At 37.3% G+C, this 23,848-nt stretch overlaps 1 protein-coding gene across 21 annotated transcripts in view; it reads right to left on the minus strand.

Moving 5' to 3' along the window:
* PSPC1 (paraspeckle component 1) overlaps positions 1-23,848 on the minus strand; it is a 109,232-nt gene that overhangs the window by 73,733 nt on the left and 11,651 nt on the right. For 19 of the 21 annotated variants that reach the window (XR_004523032.2, XR_004523027.2, XR_004523039.2 and 16 more), the window contains exons 3-6: positions 22,143-22,238; positions 18,775-18,971; positions 11,034-11,118; positions 3,500-3,605 (exon numbers count right to left, since the gene is read on the minus strand). Coding sequence is in view for 4 of the 21 variants with exons in the window: in XM_073794901.1 (XP_073651002.1) it covers positions 3,500-3,605; positions 11,034-11,118; positions 18,775-18,971; positions 22,143-22,238 (484 nt within the window). In the remaining 17 variants the exon portion in view is untranslated. Of the gene's footprint in view, positions 1-3,499; positions 3,606-4,255; positions 4,323-11,033; positions 11,119-18,774; positions 18,972-22,142; positions 22,239-23,848 lie in introns of all 21 variants that reach the window. The other 2 variants (XR_012327490.1, XR_012327489.1) reach the window with 1 other exon arrangement.

Consider the following 23,848-nt stretch of genomic DNA (forward strand, 5'->3'; position numbering starts at 1 on the left):
GAGGCCACAGCAGTGAGAGGCCCGCGTACCGCAAAAAATATAGATAGATAGATAGATATTCACATGTATGTCATAATATTATGATAAATTTGAAAGCTAACCAAAAAAAACAACAACAACAACAACAACAACCCAAAAACCATGACCAGACATGACGCATCTTTTCTTTTGGTAAGGGCAGGAGCCGCGCTATGCAGCATGTGGGATCTTAGTCACCCGACCACGGTTCAAACCCGTGCCCCTTGCATTGGGAGTGAGGAGTCTTAACCACTGGACCACCAGGGAAGTCCAGATGTGTCTTTTGTTACATTAAAAAATATATATATTATTCAAGACAAAGTAAGTATTTATTTTATACTTAAAAGCCCATACTATTAGTTGTGCTGGAATATTCCTAAAAGGAATATTAGAAAGAAATGTGAGGTGGCATCTTAAAACGAACCAAGTAAACCTACATGACTTTTATTACCCAGGCAAGCTGAACACTTACCATTTGATTCCTCCCTTTATACTGAACAGTGAGAAAAGAGAAGCACATAAGAGGGCCTAATTTCAAAGCTTTTAAAAACAAAAACAAACATTAAAATTGTTTAACAATTTTTCCCAAAGACAGTTTTCAAAGTAAAAATGAAGAATAACTAATGCAACAATGGCCTCAATGTTTCTTCTATTAACACAAACCAGTCAAGACTAGTATAGAGCTTTTGTTAATATTTCTTTAGTGCTTGATTAGTTTATATTAATAAGCATTATGGAGCTAGGAACCAAATAAAACTGATACCAAAATGACGAAAAACTTGTGTCTATTCATAATTTCTAATCTCAAAAATATCTAAAAATAGAACAAAGACTATATTTTCCCCTAGATATTTAATTCCATTACTACATACTATGATTCCTTTCCAGAAAATTAAGAACATAGTAACTTTGTGGCCTAACATGAGTATTAATTTTTAAAAAAAGTCACCAACTCTCCAGCCCAAGATTCAGCAAACTTTTTCTATAAAGGGCCAAGGAGTATTTTAGGTTTTGTGGGTCAAAAATACTCTGTTTAGTAGTCTTTTTTTTTTTTTTTTTTTCTTGTCCATCAACCCTTTAAAAATGTAAACACCATCCTCGGCTCTGTGGTAGGGTGGTATGAAAATGGGTGGAGGTTCCAGGCTACAGTTTGCAGACCTCTGCTCCAGCCAAATTAATCTTATGATGCTTCAAATATGCAACACATACTTTAAGTAACTACTTAAAAATATCTTAATATTAAAATATTTGATCATCTAAGTTTTCTAAGAGCATACCTATGAAACAATAAATGATCTATTTTTGAAATGCCAATAAATCTGTCATATTTTTAAATATCTAATTTGTTTACTCTCAAAGTTCCTTGGCTATCTATAAAATTTTACCCACCACTAAAATGATTCTGAAACATTCGAATGTTTTTAAGAATTTGCAGTATTTCAATTTTAAACTGTAGCAACATTTCTAAATAGTTTTTCAATAGAGAAGTAAAGTCGAAACTATCTGTTGTCCTTTATTAATTATACCTATATTAAATACCACTGAACATATTAAAAAACACTGGTGTAAGTTTTTTTAAAACTGAAACTTCAAAGAATGAAAAGAGTCTGCAATCAAGCTTATGATGTAGCCAACTTAAGTTTAACAGAATATTTTATTTAATCATTTCCTTCTGGTCCCTAAATGATTTACATCATTACACACAGCTACACATTTGCTCCAAGAATATAAAGTGTATGCCAGAGAAATATTAAGAAAGCTAATTCCACCAACTTTACTATAAGCAGGCAGTTTAAAAAAAGATACGTTGAGGTACATAAAAGAACTGGGAAGAATTTCCTAATCCTCAATGGAATGAAATAAAATTTCCCTAAGAAATATATCACATGTGGTTTACATCTTGACTGTATTTTAAAATAAAAACGCTAGTTTTCAAAATATATGCACCTGAAAATTTTTTTTAATTCCATTCTTTTATATCATAAAATATCCTCACATTGATAAATCCAACAGATTTATGTTCAAATGTAACTATGAAAAAGAAGACCACCATTTAAATATGTCACTATGCAAGTGCTATGTATCCAAGAGGAAAAGAGAATTGCAATAATGCTAGAAATTCTTCAAAAAGAAAATTCAAAATGTACTCAACTAATTTTCTAATGGGATTTATAAATCTATTAATTTAAACTTTTAGTGTGACTTATAAATAATAAAAAAATTTCTAACTGAATTTAAATGCCATGTAATTTTCATTCAAAGGATATTTACTTGATGGAAGGTAAGATAAAAAGTTCTTGTTGCTATTCTACTTAGGATTTATTTTGCTGTCTGTATTCATTTTAATTTAAGTATTTTTTTAATTTTCCAGGGACAAAAGAACAGGGACAGAGACAGTCAGAAAAGACACCAATGACTGGAATTAATACATTTAGCCTCAGAAACTTACTTACTAAAGAATCATGGCTTTTGAACAGCTAGAGGAAAAAAATACTGGTAAGTATTTTTTAGAGTGAGTTGTTAAGCTGGCATTCATCTAAGGTGAACAATGAGACTCTGTTAATTATTATTAAGACCCTGTGGGTTATAACCTACTTGAAGTATCCTTTTTTGCCCTACCATTTTGCCCCCCCAAAACAAAACCCTGAGTCAGATAATGTCTTTGGAACTAACTCCAGTTTATAAGAAATTCGGGCATCAACAAACTTGCTGAACATCACTGCAAGGATACAGTCAACAAAATCCAGGACGTGAGATACTCTATACGAGGAGCTGTTTCTTTAAAAAAAAAAATAAGGAAAAAAAGAGGGAGAGAAAACCTATAGACTAAAATGACTGGATTTACCAACCGATCTGAAGAAACCAACTACTTTAAAAAAAAAAAAAAAGTAAGACGGGCGAACTGGAGCTTTTACTAGTTAATATTAAATAACTGGCAATTTTTAAGATATGATAAAGACATTTTTTGAGAGTCCTTATCTTTTAGAGATACATACTGAAATACGAATGAAATCATATGAAGTCAGGGATTTCATATAAAAAAATTAGGGAAAGTGAGTATACTTAAAGATGAAAAAGATCTGCTAAGTACTGATAACTGTTATGGTTGAGTGATGAGCACATACTACTTCTACTTTTCTATATGTCTACCGAACTAAAGAATTTTTAATATCAACGGTGAAAATCAGTCAAGTGGAGATGATGAATTTATCAAGATTCCTAGTTTAGTAGGAATTAAAAAAAGATAAAGTAAAATGGAGAAAAATTTAATATTCATTTCATAAAGCATGATTATCTTCAGAAACTAATTTTAATTTATTACCTGTAAGAGGTTAAGAAATTCGTTAGTTTAACATAAACATGACAAATTCAGAAAGATTAGAAAATATATTACTATATAAAGCAGAATCTAAAGAATTCTAAATATATATCATCCACCTGACAATGTAAAATCATTTTAGTTAACCAGTATTTTACTTACATTTTCCATATAGTTTGGCTTAAAGCCTTCCTGCTGTCGCCTCAGCTCCTCCTGTTCTCTGTGTCGGATCATTTCCTCTTCACGACGACGGTGCTCTTCTTCATGCCTGAGAGATTTTTAAATAAAAACTCAGGGTGGTTGACATATAAGCCATAATACGGTATTTTATTTCAGGTAAAACAAAATCATTTATGTATATCATTTATTTATACATTATGCCTAATCTGTGATAACGAGTGGCTTACCAGATTTACCTTCCTTTTATTTTGCTCTAAACCATTAATAAATCAAACAAACCAATAAAATAATTTATCTAGGGTAAATCAAAAAAGTAAAGTAACAGCATATAACTAGGATAATTATATGCTTACAGTCAAAAACTCCAGAAACCAAAAGCTCAAACCAGTACTCTATTACTGTACAAAGAGAAAGCCCGGGATTCACAATCACTGGCACAGCAGAGTTAGTTCTTAGAGACACTCAGAACCTATTCCAATACAAGCCACTGCAAAGGACCACATTGCCTAGACAAAAATCCTACTATGTGCAAAAGGAAGCCTTAACATTCTCTCCCCCATTTCATTAATGCACTGAGGAAAGTATGCACCTGGAACAGGTGTCTGATTACCACCTGTTTTCGCAAATTAAGTTTTATGGGACAATCATTCCCTCACTGTCTGTGGCTACCTTTGGGCTAGAACAGTGCTGAATAGCTGATACACAGACCATATGACATGAAAAGCCTAAAATATTTACCATGTAGCCCTTTCCCAGGAAAAGTATGCCAACCTCTGCCCCAGAGATATCAAGCATGGAACAACAACTACAAGACAAACAAAAAAGATATGTATGTGCAGGATTACTATTAAATCATAATTAGTTACAATATGATTAAGAGGGAAAAACCTACAAAATAATATTAAAGTAATAGTCTGACATTATACTGACATTTAAATCAATGCAAACTCAAATATACATGCTCTCCACTCAAAAACAAAGAAGTAATTTAAACAGCAAAGACTATATAATGCTGATGCCCCCTCAGTAGGTCTCATTTTCCAGGCTACTCTTATAAGCACCCTTTTACACCAAGTATAGATACTTCGTTGTTGTTTTGTACACCAAACACAGTACCTGAACTAAAAGAAATGGCGGTTTCACCCACAGCCAGCAAGAAAACAGGTTGTTAGGACTTCATATCAGACCATGTGCAAGTAACAAGACAATGTTCCTAAGGTATTTCAAGCAAACTCTGGATTTTGAGATATCTACGTCCCCAGTATAGATCTCTATTCAAGGAAACAGAATATTCCAATAAACCGGTTAATCCATTTCTAGTACATTAACACACTCATAAATTTTATGGTTAAGAAAATACTTTCATGTTCATACACTGCTGAAAATGTACATAGTGACAGGAAAAATTCTCTTATTCAAAAACTCTAAGGCCACATGTGTTTTTCAGACTTTAAAAAGGGTTTAATATACTATTATGATATCTCCAGTAGGATCTATTATGATATCCCAGCAGTACCCAATAATCAACACCATTAATACTTCTGTAGTAAGATGAACATTCACATTCTACGAATATAACACCGGTTTGGCATGACCACAACGTAAAACAGGTCAGGTTTTGCATCATACAGGCTCATGTCAGATCCTGCCGCTAAATGATACTCAAAGCTTTTTGGTCTTCAAGATTGCAACGATGACTTTGTTGAGGACCAACGTGTAGCAAACAATTTTATGTGTGCAAATCCATTTCCAGTAAACTAAACAGAAATATTTATACATGTGTGCAAGAATGTATACACACAGATACAAGACTGTACATTAATTAAAGGCAAAAGGTTGAAGACATTCAATTACAAATGAGGGACAAGGAATACAATACAACCATTACAAAGGCAGATTTGCATTTACTGACATGAAACAATGTCTAAGGTACAGTGTCAGAAAAAAGGCAAGCAAAACAATAGTATTCCTATTGCTGCATCTGAAAACCATTTGTACGAGCAGAGAAGAGAGTAGGAGAGTTTCTATCACACTGGGGATAATCTGGGGAGACAAGAGCATTGCCCTTTTTCTTTTGTACACATACGTATCATGTGAGTTTTTTTAAACATGTATTGCCATAACATTTTTAATTTAAAATATATTTTAAACAAAATTTATAATGTACTTCTCCCTATTGTTAGAGCAATTTTTTTCTGATAAAATGTGAGACTACATTTATATCTGGAGAAAAAATATGGTAAAAAGGTATAAAATCACTTTAAACATTTGCTATTTTTTTCCTTCCATTCCATTGCCTATAGATTCCAGAGTTTCTACTTTATTTTGTGATTACACCACACTGACAATTCCATAATATAAATTTACAGGCAACATATAGGAACATTCCCTACTGTACATATGTTTGCGTTTAATTTCTTTCCTTCCACAAGATGCTTTAACAATTATCTTTATATTTAATGTCTCTTTGGATCAAGGATAATTTCCTAGGTTATATTCACCAATGTAACTAATAAGTAAAGAAGCATGATGAATTTTAACTTCCTTCATGTTATACTTAATTGGAAATTGATAAAACCTCTATTTTACAATTTATTTTAATTGGAAGCCCACTAATTGTCTCATATTTTAATAGGACTTTGAAACCTGAGAGGCTTTAGGCACCAAGCTATGATACGACTGATATAAAAATGTCCTGCTCTTTGTTCCAGTCCAGCACTATGGCCTCCACACCCACCAAAGGCCTCAGTCCATCTGATGATCTTTATACTTTGTCAAATGACATAAAAAGGGAAAGAATGGATGGATGATGGGTAGATGAGTGAGTAGGAAGGAGTAAGGGAAGGAAAGAAGAGAACAAATGAACAAGTACTAAGTGGGCCAGTTACAGCCTGAACCAGCCCATCTAAGCCCTGTCCGCCTTCACTGTCACAGTCTCTGAAGAAGTGACCCACGAAAACCTAACTTATTTGTAGCATTGAAATGAAAACCAGAAAATTTTGTATACTCCAAATTATTTAATTTCTTTCAAATATATTTTCTTAAGCAGTTTTTTCAGTCTCCCAACTAAGGTAAACAGAAAGGCCGTGTCCAGACTCTCTGGCTGTCTCACGTGGCAGCCTCCTGAGTCAGACCAACCTCTGCAGGCTGCTGTATTTTTATCTGCTTTCTGCTGCAAGGGCAGGATATATTTGACAATTATTAGTAAGTTCCTAGACACTATTTTTTTCCTTTCCTTCATACATGCTGCAAAATTACTCAATTTTAATACATTATTTACATTTCTTAAATCAGGAAACAATTCTTACAATTAATTTCAAAACAAACTCCACAGGCACAAGAAAAGATTAACAGATTTATCACTGGCTGTATCTGCTAAAATACAGCCAACCATAAAAGTTACGCATCAAATTATCACTTAATTGTTGACATATCTTTATATTGTTAGTACACACTTATCTGAATTTCAAATTGAATCTGATATACCTCTGCAATATTAAATAAGATTAATGGAAGACCATTCGGTGAAAAATTACCAGGTACATAGAATACTTATCACGTCAAGCAACCAATATTTCAATTATTAAACAAGTAACCTATTAAAAATTCCAGTAAGTACTGCGTTCTATTTTGTGCGCTTCACTTTCTTTTTAATAATCTGACCATATTCCAACTAATGTCTGCCTCCCTCCCAGATTACCTAAGTGCCACACCAGCAGAGCTTGTGTCTTTTGTTTTCCATTGTATCCCCAATACATAGAGTCCTCTTTTTCATTTTTTTATTTCCAACTAATTTTAAACTTACAGAAAAGTTGCAGAAATAGTAGAGTTCCTATATCTCCCTCATGCAGCATCCCCTAATATTAACATCTTCCATAACTATAGTACAATTATGAAAACCAAGAATTCACACTGGTACATTGCTACAGTTCAACTCTAGGTCTTACTCAAATTTCACCAGTTTCCCCACTATGTCCTTCTTCTGTTCCAGGACCCTATCCAGAATCTCACATTGCATTTAGTTATTATTTCTCTTTAGTCTCCTCGAGTCTGTAACACTTCAGTGTCTCTTGGTCTTTCATGACCTTGACACTTTTAAAGAGAACTGATTATTTTGTACAGTGTCCTTCAATTTAGGTTTGTCTTAAGTTTTCTCACGACTAGCATAAGGTTATGAAGCTTTGGCAAGGAAACCACAGAAATGACAATGTACACTTCTGGGTGCATCATATCAAGGGGTGCCTGGTGTCCGTGTCTTATTAAGGGTGATACGAACCTAAACGCTTGGTAATGGTGGTATCTGCTGGGTTTCTCCACTTCAAATTTACTATGTTTCCATTTGTACCTCATACAAATTTGAGACTCCACAAATCCTGTATCCCAAGTTTTGTGCAACAACCTTAGCACCTACTGGGAAATCTTGAATGAAACAACTATAGGCGTGCCTCATTTTATTGCCCTTCCCAAAAACTGCATATTGCTTTTGCACACTGAAGTTTTGTGCCAACCCTGTGTTGTCAGATGGTTAGCATTTTTTAGCAAGAAAATATTTTTAATTAAGGTACACACATTGTTTTTTAAGACATCATGCTATTGCACACTTAAAACACTACAGTGTAGTATAAAGGTAACTTTTATATGCACTGCGAAACAAAAAAATTCACTTTATTGCAATATATTGTGCTGGTCTGGAACCAAACCCACAGTATCTCCAAGGTGTGTCTGTATTACTGCAGTATTCACCCATTGGTAATTTTTCTCTCAGACTCATTTCACATTTATTATTTGGAATTCTACTTCTAACAACTAAGGAAGAGTTGTCCATTCTCCCCATTTCTTTACTTACTCATTAAAATAACTTCTATCAGCACAAACTCATGGATATTTACTTTATTCAACAGTGTAAAATCTAATACTATCATTTTTTATTTTGTTGTTGAAATTGTTCCAACTTTGGCCCTTAGGAGCACCTTCAGTTTGGCTCCTGTGTTCTCTCAACATGCCCTAGCATTGTTCAAGTACTTTGCTTCTCTCTGACACAAGATTTGTCAGGCTCATCTTGGACTTTTCAAATCCTGGAATCAACCACTTCTCCAAAAAGCCCTGGTTCCCTTTATTGGAGAATGGTGCTCAGAAACAAAAATCTGGGCATTAGATGAGCTCATTGTTCCTGAGGGCATCACTGCTTCTAGATGGACAGGGCTAGGAAATATGTATATATATATATGAACCGATGTACATATACATGTCTATATTTCTGTATCTGTCTAGATTAAATGCCACTCAGTTCATACTGATACTTAGAATCCCCATTAAACATCACAGGAGTCATTTTAATTTTAGCCTTTCTCCCTTCTTTCTTTCTCCAACAATGAGAAACCTGGTTCATACTGATCTGTACTAATATATTCACTTAAAAAACTATATACATTATTTTCAATAAAGTCTTGATCAAAGAGAGAAAAAAAGTATATACATAAAGTAGTTTCAGAATTGCAAACCTGTATCCCTATGAGAAATACATTTACTAACTAGATTACAGAATTTATATATTATTCTTGCCACTAGCCTATAGTATTCTATAACTGTATCAAGATACAGTTTTCCAAAGTTATTTAGGTTCCTTATTTTCTTCCCCATCTCCTTCCAGTGTGACAATGCTGTCCATTTATATATAATATAGTTAAGTTCATCTGTTATATTTTTATTCCCTACTTTGGGTTCCCCCACATTGATTGTTTTTTTCTTGGTTTGTTTTGTTTTTCTTTTTGTTGACTGAAGTACAGTTGATTTACAATGTTAGTTTCAGGTGTAGAGCAAAGTGATTCACTTATACATACATATTCTTTTTCATATTCTTTTCCATTATGGCTTATTACAGGATATTGAATATAGTTCACTGTGCTATACAGTAGGACCTTGTTGTTTATCCATTCCACATATAGTAGTTTGCACCCCACATTGTTTAGTTTTAATTACTTATTATTTTAGCACACTAGTATAGGGCACTAATTTTAAAAGCCTACTTGTCAAGGATAAATGTAAGAGAAGAAAGCTGGATTCAGGTAGGTTTATATTAGGGGAGAGGAGGTTTCCTTTTCTTTGTACAAGTAGAGGAGACTTTAACACGTTTACATGAAGTGGAAAGAAGCAGCAAGAAAGAAACTGAAAAAGGTCCCTCGTGTAAGAAGTTCATGGCGGGAGTTATTTACACCAGTGGTTCTCAAAATTTAGGATGCACCAGAGTCACCTGGAGGATTTACCAAAGCACAGGTGAATCAGCTTATGATTCGGTAGTTCAGAGGGAAGGCTTGAGACTTTCTAACAATCTCCTAGGTTAGAATGCTGATGCTGCCTGCCAAGTACCATAAATTGAGAATAAGTAGGTTAGAGTAAAATCAGAGAAGTACCAAGACAGAAATACACAAACGTTGGTATAATCAGGTATAAAGTTGGAAGAAAAACACTAAAATATATGGTCTAGTACCTATCTCCTGACCGTGAAGACACTTCAAACTCATTAACAGTTTTTCACTTTATTTCCCATGAGCACCTAACTTCCTGTCACAAGCACTTACTACTTTTACAGCACTTTCAAAACAAAATTTTAAGTTTGCTTTAATCTATAATATCTTTGTTTATAACAATTCCTAATTATGTTTTTGTTTTTTTCTTTTTTTGCGGTACGCGGGCCTCTCACTCTTGTGGCCTCTCCCGTTGCAGAGCGCAGGCTCAGCGGCCACGGCTCACGGGCCCAGCCGCTCCGCGGCATGTGGGATCTTCCCGGACCAGGACACGAGCCTGCGTCCCCTGCATCGGCAGGCGGACTCTCAACCACTGCGCCACCCGGGAAGCCCCTAATTATGACTTTTGAAACTTGTAAGAGTAATACTTATCTCATATTTTACAACTGAATATTGCAGGTACAAGAAAAGCTGTTAATTTTTGTTTCTACATCTTGGATCAACTACTCCCTTAAACTTCCTTACTTAACCTAAAAGATTTTAAGTTGCCCATCACAGTTCTCTATTATGTACTGAGATCTTTAATGCCCATACCCTTTTTACCATGGATTCCAGATATCTTTTTTAAACAAATTATCACAAGTACAAAAATGCTTAACGGCATTCAGAGTAGTATTATACACATGAAAAAAAACTCAGATCAACGCAAATATATCCATCTCTGGAAAAATGGCCCCATAAATCATGGTGCATTCTTACAATAAATTATACGAAACAATGCCTAAGCCCTTTATGTAAGTTCACATTGTCTGCAAAGTGTCCATAATCAGCTATAAAAAACATAGAATAACAAAGATTTATGTTATCTCAAAGATTTATGTTATCTTCTGGAGTAATTCCCTAAATGTGGTCAGAAATCGACAATTTTGGTTTCCTCCCCTGTATTTTCCAAGTTATATAACTTGTTGATAACAGGCATTGGGAGTTTTATTCATAACATACATAATGAAACCTACATATATTCACGTATATGTTATAGTGATGTTCTTTACCTCAGTTGTATTTGCTTCCGTTTTTGCAGCTCTTGGTTTCTGAGTTCTTCTAAGCGTCTGAGTTCCTCTTGACGCCTCATTAAATCTACAAGATATTGATTATAGATTAATATTTTTAGCTTCCCCTTCTGTATTTTTATATTCATAAGCATACAGATTCTCTATGACTGGCAATATATGTAGTAACTTATTCATACTCATGCACCTAGCTTCCCTTTTTGTCTATCACATCATTTTACAATGAAAGATTAAAAGCTGTGTAATAAATTAATATCACTTCTGGGCCCATTTCTTCATGTGTATGAAGAAAATAATAAATCCATCCTTATATTAAGAAATTAAAAAAAAATTAAAATGGGCAGTAACTGTTTTAAAACAGGGTCTAGAACATATTAAAAATAGAATAGTAGCTACATTTTCATTTACATAGTTTTAAACAAATTAGAATTTTTTTCAGCAGCAAGTTCAAAGCCCAAAAAGATGCCTTGGCAACCATCAGCAGAGGGCATGTAAGAACCAGACCAAACAGTACGAATAATGAGATAGGACATGGCATAAAACTCAAAAACATCCCTCCCAACACAATCAGCAGGTTTCCTCCTGCATCAGGTCTGTGTCATATGAAGGAGGGCAATGAGGAGACAGTTCCTGAAAGGGGAAAAGGGCTGAATACTGATATGAACAAGACCACTTTAAACAGGACGAGCATTCCCACTGTCACCAACCCATGTCACATCATCAAGAACAGGGGTTCCATAAACAAAAACAATAAAATATATTTCCAGAAAAAAAAAAGAACAGGGGTTCCACTGCAGAATAAGATAATGAAAGATACATTTGTTTTGCACATCTGAGAAGCAGTGGATAAACCTCCCAAGTATTAAAACTCTTTGTAATATCTTACCAAATTACATGTGCACGCATGCATAAAATATATATATACACATATACAGATATATGAATACCCTGAATAACACAAGTATTGGTTGTTTTTATTTTCTTTTTCTAAAATCATGTTACCTGAAATTTCTAAAATAAACATATATTATCTTAATTGAATGTTTCTTAATAAATTGCTATATTCAGAATTCACTTAACGTAATACTTAACAGTTAAAGTTAATATTTCATGTGCCAATAACTCTAAACATCTTAACCATAACAACACAGGCATAATTATAACAAGGTATTATCCTCCCTACAGATTGAATTATGTATTAATTATGTCAAAGAAAAAAGATCCAGACAGATTATAAATGTGTTCTAGCCATCCAGCCACTACATGGTTCAACTGGGATGTATAGCCAAATCTATCCTTATTCCAAAGCTCTTTCCAAAATGCCAGCATTGCAAACCTGGCTGTTCAGCCTCAACTGAGAAACTTAAAAAAAAAATTTTTTTAAAGATTTTCGGACTCTGCTCAGGAAAGTCTGCTTTGGTATATGGGATAGGAACCAGGCGATTCTGATAACATGCCAGTTGAGAAAACATTTAGCTATCTTAAAACCCAAACATGACTACAATTAAGTTCAAATATTTTTACCATTAGCCGTCAACCTTGACTGCTCATTAGAATTACTTAAGTACCTTTTAGCCATAGACCAATTAAATCAAATCTCTTGGGATGTGGACCAACTATGAGTATTTTTTTTTTGAAGCTCCCTAGATGACTCCATTCTGCAACCAACATTGAGACCCCATAACTATCATATAATTTCTATAGCTGGCGAGACTTGTAAAGACCAAAAATATACAATCTATTTCTATTCCTAAGGGGAAATGCTTCAATAAGCCAAAGCATGGGAAGTATCTTACTATCATTAATTACCCAAGAAAGTCAATACAGTGCATCCTGTAACAGTTTTATTATTGATTTTGTAGGTTAGTTGTTCTTAAATCAGGGGCACATATAGTAATAAATGTAAAATTACATTTTCTTCCATGAAAAGGAATAAGAAAAGAACATGAATGTTTTCTGACAACTGGATCTTCTCCTTTTAAGCTGGGCCAGTTAAGACAGGTGCTTTAACCTCTCAGATCGTGCTTTCTCACCAGTAACATGGGTATAATAATTAGCTCAAAGGATCTGACAATCAAACTATCAGATAAGCACATTATCTAACAGTCATGAGGAGCACTATCAACTTAAAACAGAACTACCATTTTACATCTTCCAAATTATTTCCTTTAAGTTGCTAATATCCAGGGTTCCTGAAATTTCACTAAAGCTTATATATTTGTATACTGCCATGATAATATTCTTCTGGAGGAAAATATTACCCAAAAAACAGGTAACCTGAGGTGCTTTTTATCCTTTAACCCAGTAAATCACACTCATAGGAATTTTTCTTATAAAAATAATCCAGGGAATTCCCTGGCAGTCCAGTGGTTAGGACTTGGTGCTTTCACTGCAGGGGCCCAGGTTCAACCCTGCCGGGGAACTAAGATCCTACAAGTCGCACACGGCCAAAAAAAAAACAAATCCAAAGGCATCCACAGACATAAAGTATCAGCTGCAGCACTACTCACTAACAGACCAAATAACATTTAAAACTGTGTACCTAACAAACACAAAAGACATAAAACTGTATCTATAATTGCAGTATATCATAAACACGGGTATACAGCAAAATGGAATAGAGGGGAATATGGACAAATTTTAAGTCTGATTTGCTAGACTGTAGGAAAGTGTTCTCTCAATGTAATATCCTTCAAGTCATGAAGACTAAACATATGCTCTCTGATCTAACACAGCTCCTTCCTAGAAATATAAGAACTGAATCTATAGATTGAAAGGGCACATCTGGTCCCAAGAAAAGTATGATGGTGTACAATAAGATACATCTGGAATATAAGACTGGACAGATGGAAAGATGTAATAAAACAAGTATAGTAAAATGTTAGTAACAAAATCTAAGTATTAAATACCTTAAAATTCTTTGAACTTTTTTTTTTTTTTTTTTGGCCACATCATGCAGCTTGTGGGATCTGTTCCCCAACCAGGGATCCAACACATGCCCTCTGCAATGGAAGCGCAGAGTCCTAACAACTGGACCACCAGGGATTTCCCCTCTTTCAACATTTTTATGTTTAAAATTTCTCATAACAAAATGTTTGGGCGGAAAACATATCCTGGATAAGTTACTGAACCTTAAAAGAATTCACATGGAAGCCTGTTAAAAGGATCAAGTCACAAGAAGGGAAAAAAAATCCAGGTTTATCTCAGACTTTCCCACAGAAACATACTATCAAGTACTTAAGAAAGGGGAGAAAGAAGCATGAATTTTACACCATTCAAGAGAGGGTTTAAAGTATAAGATCATGAGGACTTCTCTGGTGGCGCAATGGTTAAGAATCCGCCTGCCAATGCAGGGGACATGGGCTTGAGCCCTGGTCCAGGAAGACCCCACATGCCACGGAGCAACTAAGCCTGTACGCCACAACTACTGAGCCTGCGCTCTAGAGCCCACAAGTCACAACTACTGAAGCCTGCATGCCTAGAGCCCATGCTCGGCAACAAGGGAAGCGACCGCAGTGAGAAGCTCGTGCACCGCAACAAAGAGTAGCCCCCGCTAGCAGCAACTAGAGAAAGCCCGCGCGCAGCAAGGAAGACCCTACGCAGCCAAAAATAAATTAATTTTTTTAAAAAGTACAAGACCATGGATGTTTTAGAAGATGCAGGAACACTGTTTCTGTGAACCTTCTGACAGAAATCACAAGGATAAACATCAGAGAATCAAGTGATGAACAGAAAAGTCATGACTCAACATATTTAAAATAAGGCTGAGAGAATTATGTGAGAAACATGTGAGAACTACGGTTAAGGAACATTAAAAAGAAAACAGGGTCTCAAAGACACATTTGCACTTCCATTGTCCGTCGCACTGTTCACAACAGCCAAGGTAATGGAAACAAACTAATGTCTATCAACAAATGAATGGATAAAGATGTGGTTGTGTACATACAGATACATAATGTACACACACAAAAAATGCGGTATACAGAAATATAGACACACACATTGGAATATTATTCAACCATCAGAAAAGGAAATCCTGGGCTTCCCTGGTGGCGCAGTGGTTGAGAGTCCGCCTGCCAATGCAGGGGACACGGGTTCGTGTCCCGGTATGGGAGGATGCCACGGAGCGGCTAGGCCCGAGAGCCATGGCAGTTGAGCCTGCGTGTCCGGAGCCTGTGCTCTGCAACGGAAGAGGCCACAACAGTGAGAGGCCCGCGTACCACAAAAAAAAAACAAAAAACAAAAAACAGATAGTGAAGCAAAAAAATAACCTGTATTAAGTATAATGGGATTTGGATCTAGAAAGGACTACATAAACAGCAGTAAAATAGAAATGAAGCAATTGTTAAAAGGAACTGGTGTGTCCAGTAAGAATCAATATTTACAAAAATTTGCTAAGATATATACATATTGACTGCAACACTGTTTTTACTAACAAGCTGGAAAGAGAACTAGACATCAATTAAAAGAGGATAAGCAGGGCTTCCCTGGTGGCACAGTGGTTGAGTCCGCCTGCCGATGCAGGGGACATGGGCTCGTGCCCCGGTCCGGGAAGATCCCACATGCCGCGAAGCGGCTGGGCCCGTGAGCCATGGCCGCTGAATCTGCGCGTCCAGAGCCTGTGCTCCACAATGGGAGAGGCCACAACAGTGAGAGGCCCGCATACCGCAAAAAAAAAAGAGGATGAGCAAAACTAATTATAGCCATTTAACAGAGTATCATTAAGCCATTTAAAAAATGAAGCAGATCTATACGTACACACTTATACAGAAAGTAAAATAGCAAGGAGCAAAAAAGATCTTCTTGGTTATAAATAAATACACACACACACACACATCTACTGACATATGCATGATTTTTTTTCATTAAAGGATACAGAAGAAACTTAAAATACAGAAGAAACAGTGACTCCTATAAGAAAGTAGAAGGCGGGGCCAGGGAAAAGGACAGTTTTCTGTGCTGTCTGAGCTTTCCATTTCCAAGATAGGTGAACTAGAAAGCCCTGTGTCTCTGCAGAGCCAAAGAACTAAGATTACTTCAAGTTGCTCCCCAACCTGAATACACCCTTAGAAGCGCTCGATAAAATATAAAATTGTAGAACAAAAGAGAAGATTGTAAATTTTTTTTTTTTAAACAAACTAACACTGAAACGAATTTATCACCTGCAGACTTTTGCTGAAATACAGGATGTACTTCAGGAGAAGTAAACCCAGAAGCAAGGACTAAGATACAATAAGCAATGTGCTTTTCTAATATTATAAACCAAAAACTGTTAACATGGGTTATAAATAAGCACACAAAAAGCAATAAAATGAAAGCTCATAGGAAATAACTACAAAATTACTCTGCTTCAAAAGTCAAAACTCCCTTAGGGGTGAGGCAAAGTTTTCTAAGAGCTCACAAGAGCTCTACGAGGCCTAAAGAAATGTTGTTCTTTGTCATCACTACATCCTCAGTACCTCACATGGTGTCTTCTACAACCAACATTCAATATGGGTTCAAGTAATGACTGTTACACTACTGCCTGTTAGTAGCAGCAACAAATATCTTTCAGCACAAATGCTTACACATCTAATCAATGTTTTTTCCTAACTATGGCATGACCATAGATAGCAGGAAAATAAAGTGGCAAAGTGCATGGCAGGCTAAGAGCTGAGAACAATTCATACTCGACAGAAGTGCTAGAGCAACCATGAGGCCTGGGAAATTAAAATTTTTTTAATTTCCCAGTAGATTCTGGTGTGTAGCCGTTTTTTTTTTTTTTTTTTGGCCATGAGGGGCAGCATGAGGGATCTTAGTTCCCCGACCGGGTATTGAACCCGGGCCCCCTGTAGTGGAAGAGCAGAGTCTTAACCACTGGACCACCAGGGAAGTCCCTGGCCAAATTTTTGAATCATAAAATCTAAGGCTGGATAAACTTGAAGCTCTCTCTTCCAGGTCTAAGCAGCCTATGATTCTAAAACTTTATCTTAGATAACAATTTTCAAATTTCTGCAAGAGACCTAGTATAAACGTAACTAGTTTAAGCATATTAGTATATGATATGAATGACTTCAATTTTATTAGAAAAAGAGTATTTTACAGTTTATAGAAACGCTAGGTTTAGGGTCCAAATGAAACCAGAAATGTCTGACTAGTTTCTAGCGTTTGCTGAGTTTGTTTTAACTTATTTAGCATCAACGCAGTTATTCAGTGACTTGACCGTAATTGCTCAATTGCTCAATAAACATTTACTGAACAGTTAAAAAAAAAAAAAAAACTAACCTGGATTTTACCCAAAAGGAAATGAGAATCTACCAAAAAGATTTACAGATGAATGATGATCAAATTTTCACCTTTTAAAGAAATACTGGCTCTAGTATAAAGAATACTTTAGGGACTTCCCTGGTGGCACAATGGTTAAGAATCCGCCTGCCAATGCAGCAACTACTGAGCCTGCGCTCTAGAGCCCACAAGCCACAACTACTGAGCCCATGTGCCACAACTACCGAAGCCCGCGTGCTTAGAGCCCGTGCTCCGCAACAAGAGAAGCCACCGCAGTGAGAAGCCCACGCACCACAATGAAGAGTAGCCCCCACTCATCACAACGACGGAAAGCCCACGTGCGGCAACGAAGACCCAACGCAGCCATAAATAAATAAATTTATTTTTTAAAAAAAGAAGAAGTCTGCTGCAGAAATTGGGCAGCTGTCTGTGGCGCCATGACCTCTGGGGGCAGTCAAGAGAAGGTACACAGAACTTTACTGAAGTGCTAAGTTAAAAAAACAAGTGCAAAAAATTTAAGAGCAAAATAGAAAGCAATCAGATGCTTTATTTTAAGAAATACAAAATTTTGGGAATTCCCTGGGGATCCAGTGGTTAGGACTGCGTGCTTCCACTGCAGGGGGCACCGGCTGGATCCCTGGTCAGGGAACGAAGATCCCACAAGCTGCACAGCATGGCCAAAATAAATAAATAAATAATTTTTAAAAAAAGAAATCCAAAATTTTACAGATAATGGAAAAGATGAGTAATAGGAAGAACCAGAAAAAATTATTTGGAGAATTAACAGGAAAGAAGAAAGGGTAGAGATAAACAATATAGACAGGGATAAAAAGAAACCTAGAAACAGGAATGGGAAGAAGTAAGCTTCTGAGATATATTTAAGCAGCTTGACATGTTAGGTATCTGACCAATGAATGCGAGTAAATGTTATGTTATGTATAACACCTGTTATGAGTGCTCTTAAAAACTCAGTTAGCTCTGCCTCAAGTGTTTAAAATGTTCTTGCCAAATACTCAGAATTTAGTATTCCTGAATTCCCATACCCAACAGCACACATGAATCTTTTTCATCTCTGCCAAGGAATATCCATCTGTAAATCTTTTGACATGTAGTAAGAATCTTAAATAGCCAGCATTTGCCATAATTCTTCTTTCCACCAAACAAAATCTTGATATGTGACTTTATGCCACAACTACATACCAAGAATCACCCCACTGGGCTTCTCTTTGCCAGCAGAAGCATGTACTCACTTCTGGCAAAAGTTAACAACCTTAATCACCTCCAACAATACTATTTATGTAGGTAACTTATTTTTAGTAAGTTTTTTTCCCTAAGGAAGTTCTCTCAGAGAAGTGAAATGTTTCTTTCTAGCATTTTCAGTTTCAACTGTCTCTAAATCCCTAACTAGCGACTTAGTAATAGGTGTCAACGGGGACACCTACACGGAAACGCGTCTTACCTTGCCGCATGAGCATCAGCTGGTGCTCGTGCCGGGCCGCTTCCATTTCCGCCTCCAGTTTCTCTTTGGCTTCTCGGATGTTTCTATCAACCTGCTCGCGCTGCTGCTTCTCCATTTCATCCAGAGCCTTCCAGCGAGATGCATACTCAAATTCAAATGTCCCAGGCTGAGCAAAACGCGGCGGCTGTTCTCTTTCCCTAAGTTTACAAGGAAAGACACACAGAAATGTTATGTTTCAAAGGTAAAATGACATGTAAGAACAACAAACACTACCATTCACTGAGCTATTACAATGTTCATGGCACTGTTGACAAGTACCCTCCGTGAAATATATCACGGCAACATTGTCAAGCAGGTTTTAACAAGCCTAAGTTTGAGAAACTGCCCAAAGATGCCCAACTAATTAGTAAGGGCACCAGGATTCAAACCTAGGCAATCTGATGCTACAATCTGCACTCCCCTAATTAACAACTCCAATAAGGCCTTCCTGGTTTTCACTCAACAATTTTATATAAGGTAGTCTGCAACATATGACTCAAGTGTCCCTTAAGTTAATTGGCTGAAGTCAGATTTTTCTCTCTAAAAGTATAACTTTTAGGGATAGTAATACAAGCAGATACAGTTAACTGTTATGTACCAGGTTCACTGGCTAGGCCAAAAACTGTAGGCCTAATTTACTACAACTGGCTTAATACTTGTTTGCCTTGCTAGACTATAAACTCAATGAGTACATGAAATTTCTATTAACCACTGTAACTAAGTACCTAGACATACCTAGCACATTGTACACATTTAGTATTTATTTCTTTGAATGAATGAATAAATGACCGAAAAAATTTAAGACCTGTGAATGTACCTGACAGTCAAAGAAATTCTTCAGTTATTCAAAAGTACTGATAAGAACATAATTCTCACTCATCAATAAAAGTACAGATGGCATGCAATCACAAATTTTAACTTTTATTTTGGGGTGGGGAGGGGAAGATGGTGGATGGGACAAAGTTGGGAGATAAAGGGAGAGGTTGTCACAGAGGGAAAATGTAGTGACAAGAAACAGCTGTGGGACTTCCCTGGTGGCACAGTGGTGAAGAATCCTCCTGCCAATGCAGGGAACATGGGATGGAGTCCTGGTCCAGGAAGACCCCACGTACCGTGGAACAACTAAGTCCATGCACCACAGCTACTGAGCCTGCGCTCTAGAGCCTGCAAGCCACAACTAGTGAAGCCCACACGCCTAGAGCCCGTGCTATGCAACACGAAAAGCCACTGCCATGGAAGCCTGCATACTGCAACGAAGAGCAGCCCCCGCTGGCCGCAACTAGAGAAAGCCCACGTGCAGCAACAAAGAACCAACGCAGCCAAAGATAAGTAATTAAATTTATTTTAAAAATAATAATAAGAGGCACCCATATTTGTCATTTAAATCAACTACAAGGAAAAACATCCATCTGCACTAAAATCAAGGAATGCTCATTAAAACATGCATAAAATGTCATCTTGAGCCTACGCTATCAAATCTTAACATCATAACATCCATCTTCTGTCAGGACAAAGAAAAATACTTTTATACATACACTCATAAGTATAAATTGGTATAGTATTTGGGGAGAACCATCTGGCAGTATTAATCACAGTTAAATATGCATACCCTTTGATCTAAGCCATCATACCTCACTTTCTTGGTTTTAAATGGTATTTCTCACTACTTCATATGTTTTATAATCTTTGGTTCATTAATTATTGTATAGCCCCACCATGAGAAACGTTAAGCATTGTGAGGGCAAAAACAGTTCTAAGTTGCACTGGCAGGACCAAGAACAGTGCCTAGCACAAAGGCATTCCAATATTTGTTGAACTCATGCATGCAAATATTACAGGTTTTTTGTTTTTTTCTTTTGGGCCACTCCATGCAGCATGTGGGATCTTAGTTCCCCAACCAGAGATGATCAAACCCACACCTCCTGCTTTGTAAGCACAGAGTCTTAACCACTGGACCGCCAGGGAAGTCCATTACAGTTTTATTTACTATAATAAATGAGTGACTGGTTAAGAACAATACAACATATTCATACAGGCCACTTATGCAAAAATATCTGAATCACACTGAGTGAAAAGTAATTCAAAAAGAATAACATATAACATTTTGAAAACAGGCTATTTTTCTTTTTCATCTTTAAGAAAAATTCTTAACTCTTTGCCAAGTTATTTAACTAGAACCTTCTCCACTCCACCCCTGCCAAAATGTCTCCTAACTCATGGCACTTCCCTGGTGGTCCAGTGGTTAAGACTCCACCTTGCAGTGCAGGGGACGCCGGTTCAATCCCTGGTCGGGGAACTAGGATACCACATGCCGCGGGGCAAGAAGCCCACGTGCCACAACTAGAGAGCCTGCGTGCCACAACTACAGAGTCCACACACTCTGGAGCCCACGGGCTCTGGAGCCCATGCACCACAACTATAAAGAAGCCCGCACACCACAACGAGACCCCATGTGCTGCTACTAAGACCCAAGCAGCCATAAATAAATAAATAAATAAATATTTCAAAAAGTCTCCTAACTCTTAATTCATAATACACCTGAAGCATACTAAATACAGAAATTTACATATCTAAAATTCTTTGTTGGGGCTTCCCCGGTGGTGCAGTGGATAAGACTCCATGTTCCCAATGCAGGGGGCCCAGGTTCGATCCCTGGTCAGGGAACTAGATCCCACATGCATGCCACAACTAAGAGTTCACATGCCACAACTAAGGAGCCCACATGACATAACTAAGGAGCTGCCGAGAAGCAACTAAAAGAGCCCATGAGCCGCAACTAAGGAGCCCACCTGCCACAACTAAGAGCCGGTGCAACCAAATAAATAATAAATAAATATCAAAAAAAGAAAATTCAGGGCTTCTCTGGTGGCACAGTGGTTGAGAGTCTGCCTGCCGATGCAGGGGACGCGGGTTCGTGCCCTGGTCCGGGAAGATCCCACATGCCGCGGAGCGGCTGGGCCCATGAGCTATGGCCACTGAGCCTGTGCGTCTGGAGCCTGTGTTCCACAACGGGAGAGGCCACAACAGTGAGAGGCCCGTGTACCGCAAAAAAAAAAATCATTGTTTCTCTGGCATAAATACTACTGACAGTATCCTCTTACCTACCCCATCCATGCCCCAGTTGTAAAAGTTGAGACTTCGAAGTCAAGTTAACATTTTACCAATATACACAAGAAAACTAGCATTCCATGTAGACCAGCCCACTCTACTAACCAGATTGTATGACTAAACAGCACACCTTATAATCCAACAATACTCGATTACAAATGTGAAGCAATAAATACCCTTGAGAGCACAGATCTAAATTATCTTTGTTAGTGAAATCTTACTTATGATACTGCTGAGTTTTCTGCATTAGCTTCTCTGGCAAGCCATCTTCATCATCAAACTGCTCCATGGGCTCCACAATGACTGGACGAGGGGTCCTGGACAGGTAAAAAGCATTAATAAGAATTAATACAGTATCAAGAATTAACGTCCTCCTAGAAATCTTTTATAGTAACTCCAAGATACATACTTGGAAATTTTCTTTCCTGAGTAAAATGTCTGAAATCAGTCAAAAACACTGGCTGCACAGACACAGGTGAATGTCCAAGTCAAAAATGAGTGTTTATTTTTAGAGCATGGAGTCTATTCAAGGTGACAGAAAAATATATCAACCACGAACCTGCGTGAGCACCGCAGTTAACTTTTACAAAGCACAATGCAGAAGAGCGAGTACCTGACTCTCATCCTGTGTGTGTCGTCCTCATCCCCCCAACCCCATCACCTCAAATTCCCACCACTGCCCACCTGCCAGCCTCCCTCTGTGTCCAACCGGTCTTGTAAAGAAAAGTCTTTCTAAAACCCAAAATGAGACCTAAAAGATTATCAGCCAAGAAAAAGGGAACGAGGCGGGGCCAGAAGCAACACATGCAAGGAGGAAACGGGGTGGGGGGACAAGAAGAGTGGATGATGACAGATCTGACCTGGAAACCCTCCTTTATTGTTTTCCAAAGGAAGGGAAAGCTCACTGAGGAAAGACAAGAAAGAGAAGTAACTGCAGTAGATGATATACTGATATTAAAACTTTCCTTGCTATCAGTCTCTCACCATGCAAACAGACTAAAATCTATTTATACTGCCTTCTGAACAGAGATGCTTCAGAGAGAAAAAAGTCACGGTTAATTTTTGAGGTGTTAACAGAGGAGCTAGAGAGGTGAAAGGGCTTTCGCAGTTCAGAATGCTTCCCTTTACAAATAAATAAAGGTCCAGAGATTAAGAGACTAAATTCTCCACTGTAGGGAAAGGAAAGATATAAATCGGTTATTTATAAAGTTATTCCTGGGCTAATGAAGACATTTTAGAGAGAAAATGAATTAGAAGCAGATGTGGAATACCTTGGGGTGATGAAGACAGCGAGATTAGAAACCTCAGATAAAATGCGTGGGAACCCAAAAGAAAAGGGACTCACAGGCCTCATTTTCCAGGGTGAGATCTCGTGTCCAACATGTAAAAACAGAAACATAAGAAAGAATAAGTAAACACAGCCTCCAAGAGTACACATAACCCAGTGAGGTGTGAGAAAGCAGCCAAGAATTCCTGAACCCACCCAGCCCATAGGAAGATCTAGTATTCTAAGAGCACCCAAAGGGGCCCAGGGACAAAATGAAGAAGATGCACTATATGGACCACTTAACCACTGGAAGCCTTGGCAGGGCCACAAACATTCGAAGAGTAATAGACCCAGGTAAGAACTACACCTGAACCGAGGCCAGCAACGACTGAAACCTGCACCCTCCACTTCAACACCACGAGGCCACCACCACCCTAGAGAAAAATCAGAAGAGACCTCAAGAGGAAAATGTACTGGAGCTTCCCCTGTAGCACAGTGGTTAAGAATCCACCTACCAATGCAGGGGACATGGGATCGAGCCCTGGTCTGGGAAGATCCCACGTGCCACGGAGCAACTAGGCCCTTGCACCCCAACTACTGAGCCTGTGAGCCACAATTACTGAGCCCGCATGCCACAACTACTGAGCCTGCACTCTAGAG

This window comes from Tursiops truncatus, chromosome 18 (assembly GCF_011762595.2).
Source record: "Tursiops truncatus isolate mTurTru1 chromosome 18, mTurTru1.mat.Y, whole genome shotgun sequence".
In the NCBI taxonomy this organism is placed as follows: Eukaryota; Metazoa; Chordata; class Mammalia; order Artiodactyla; family Delphinidae; genus Tursiops; species Tursiops truncatus.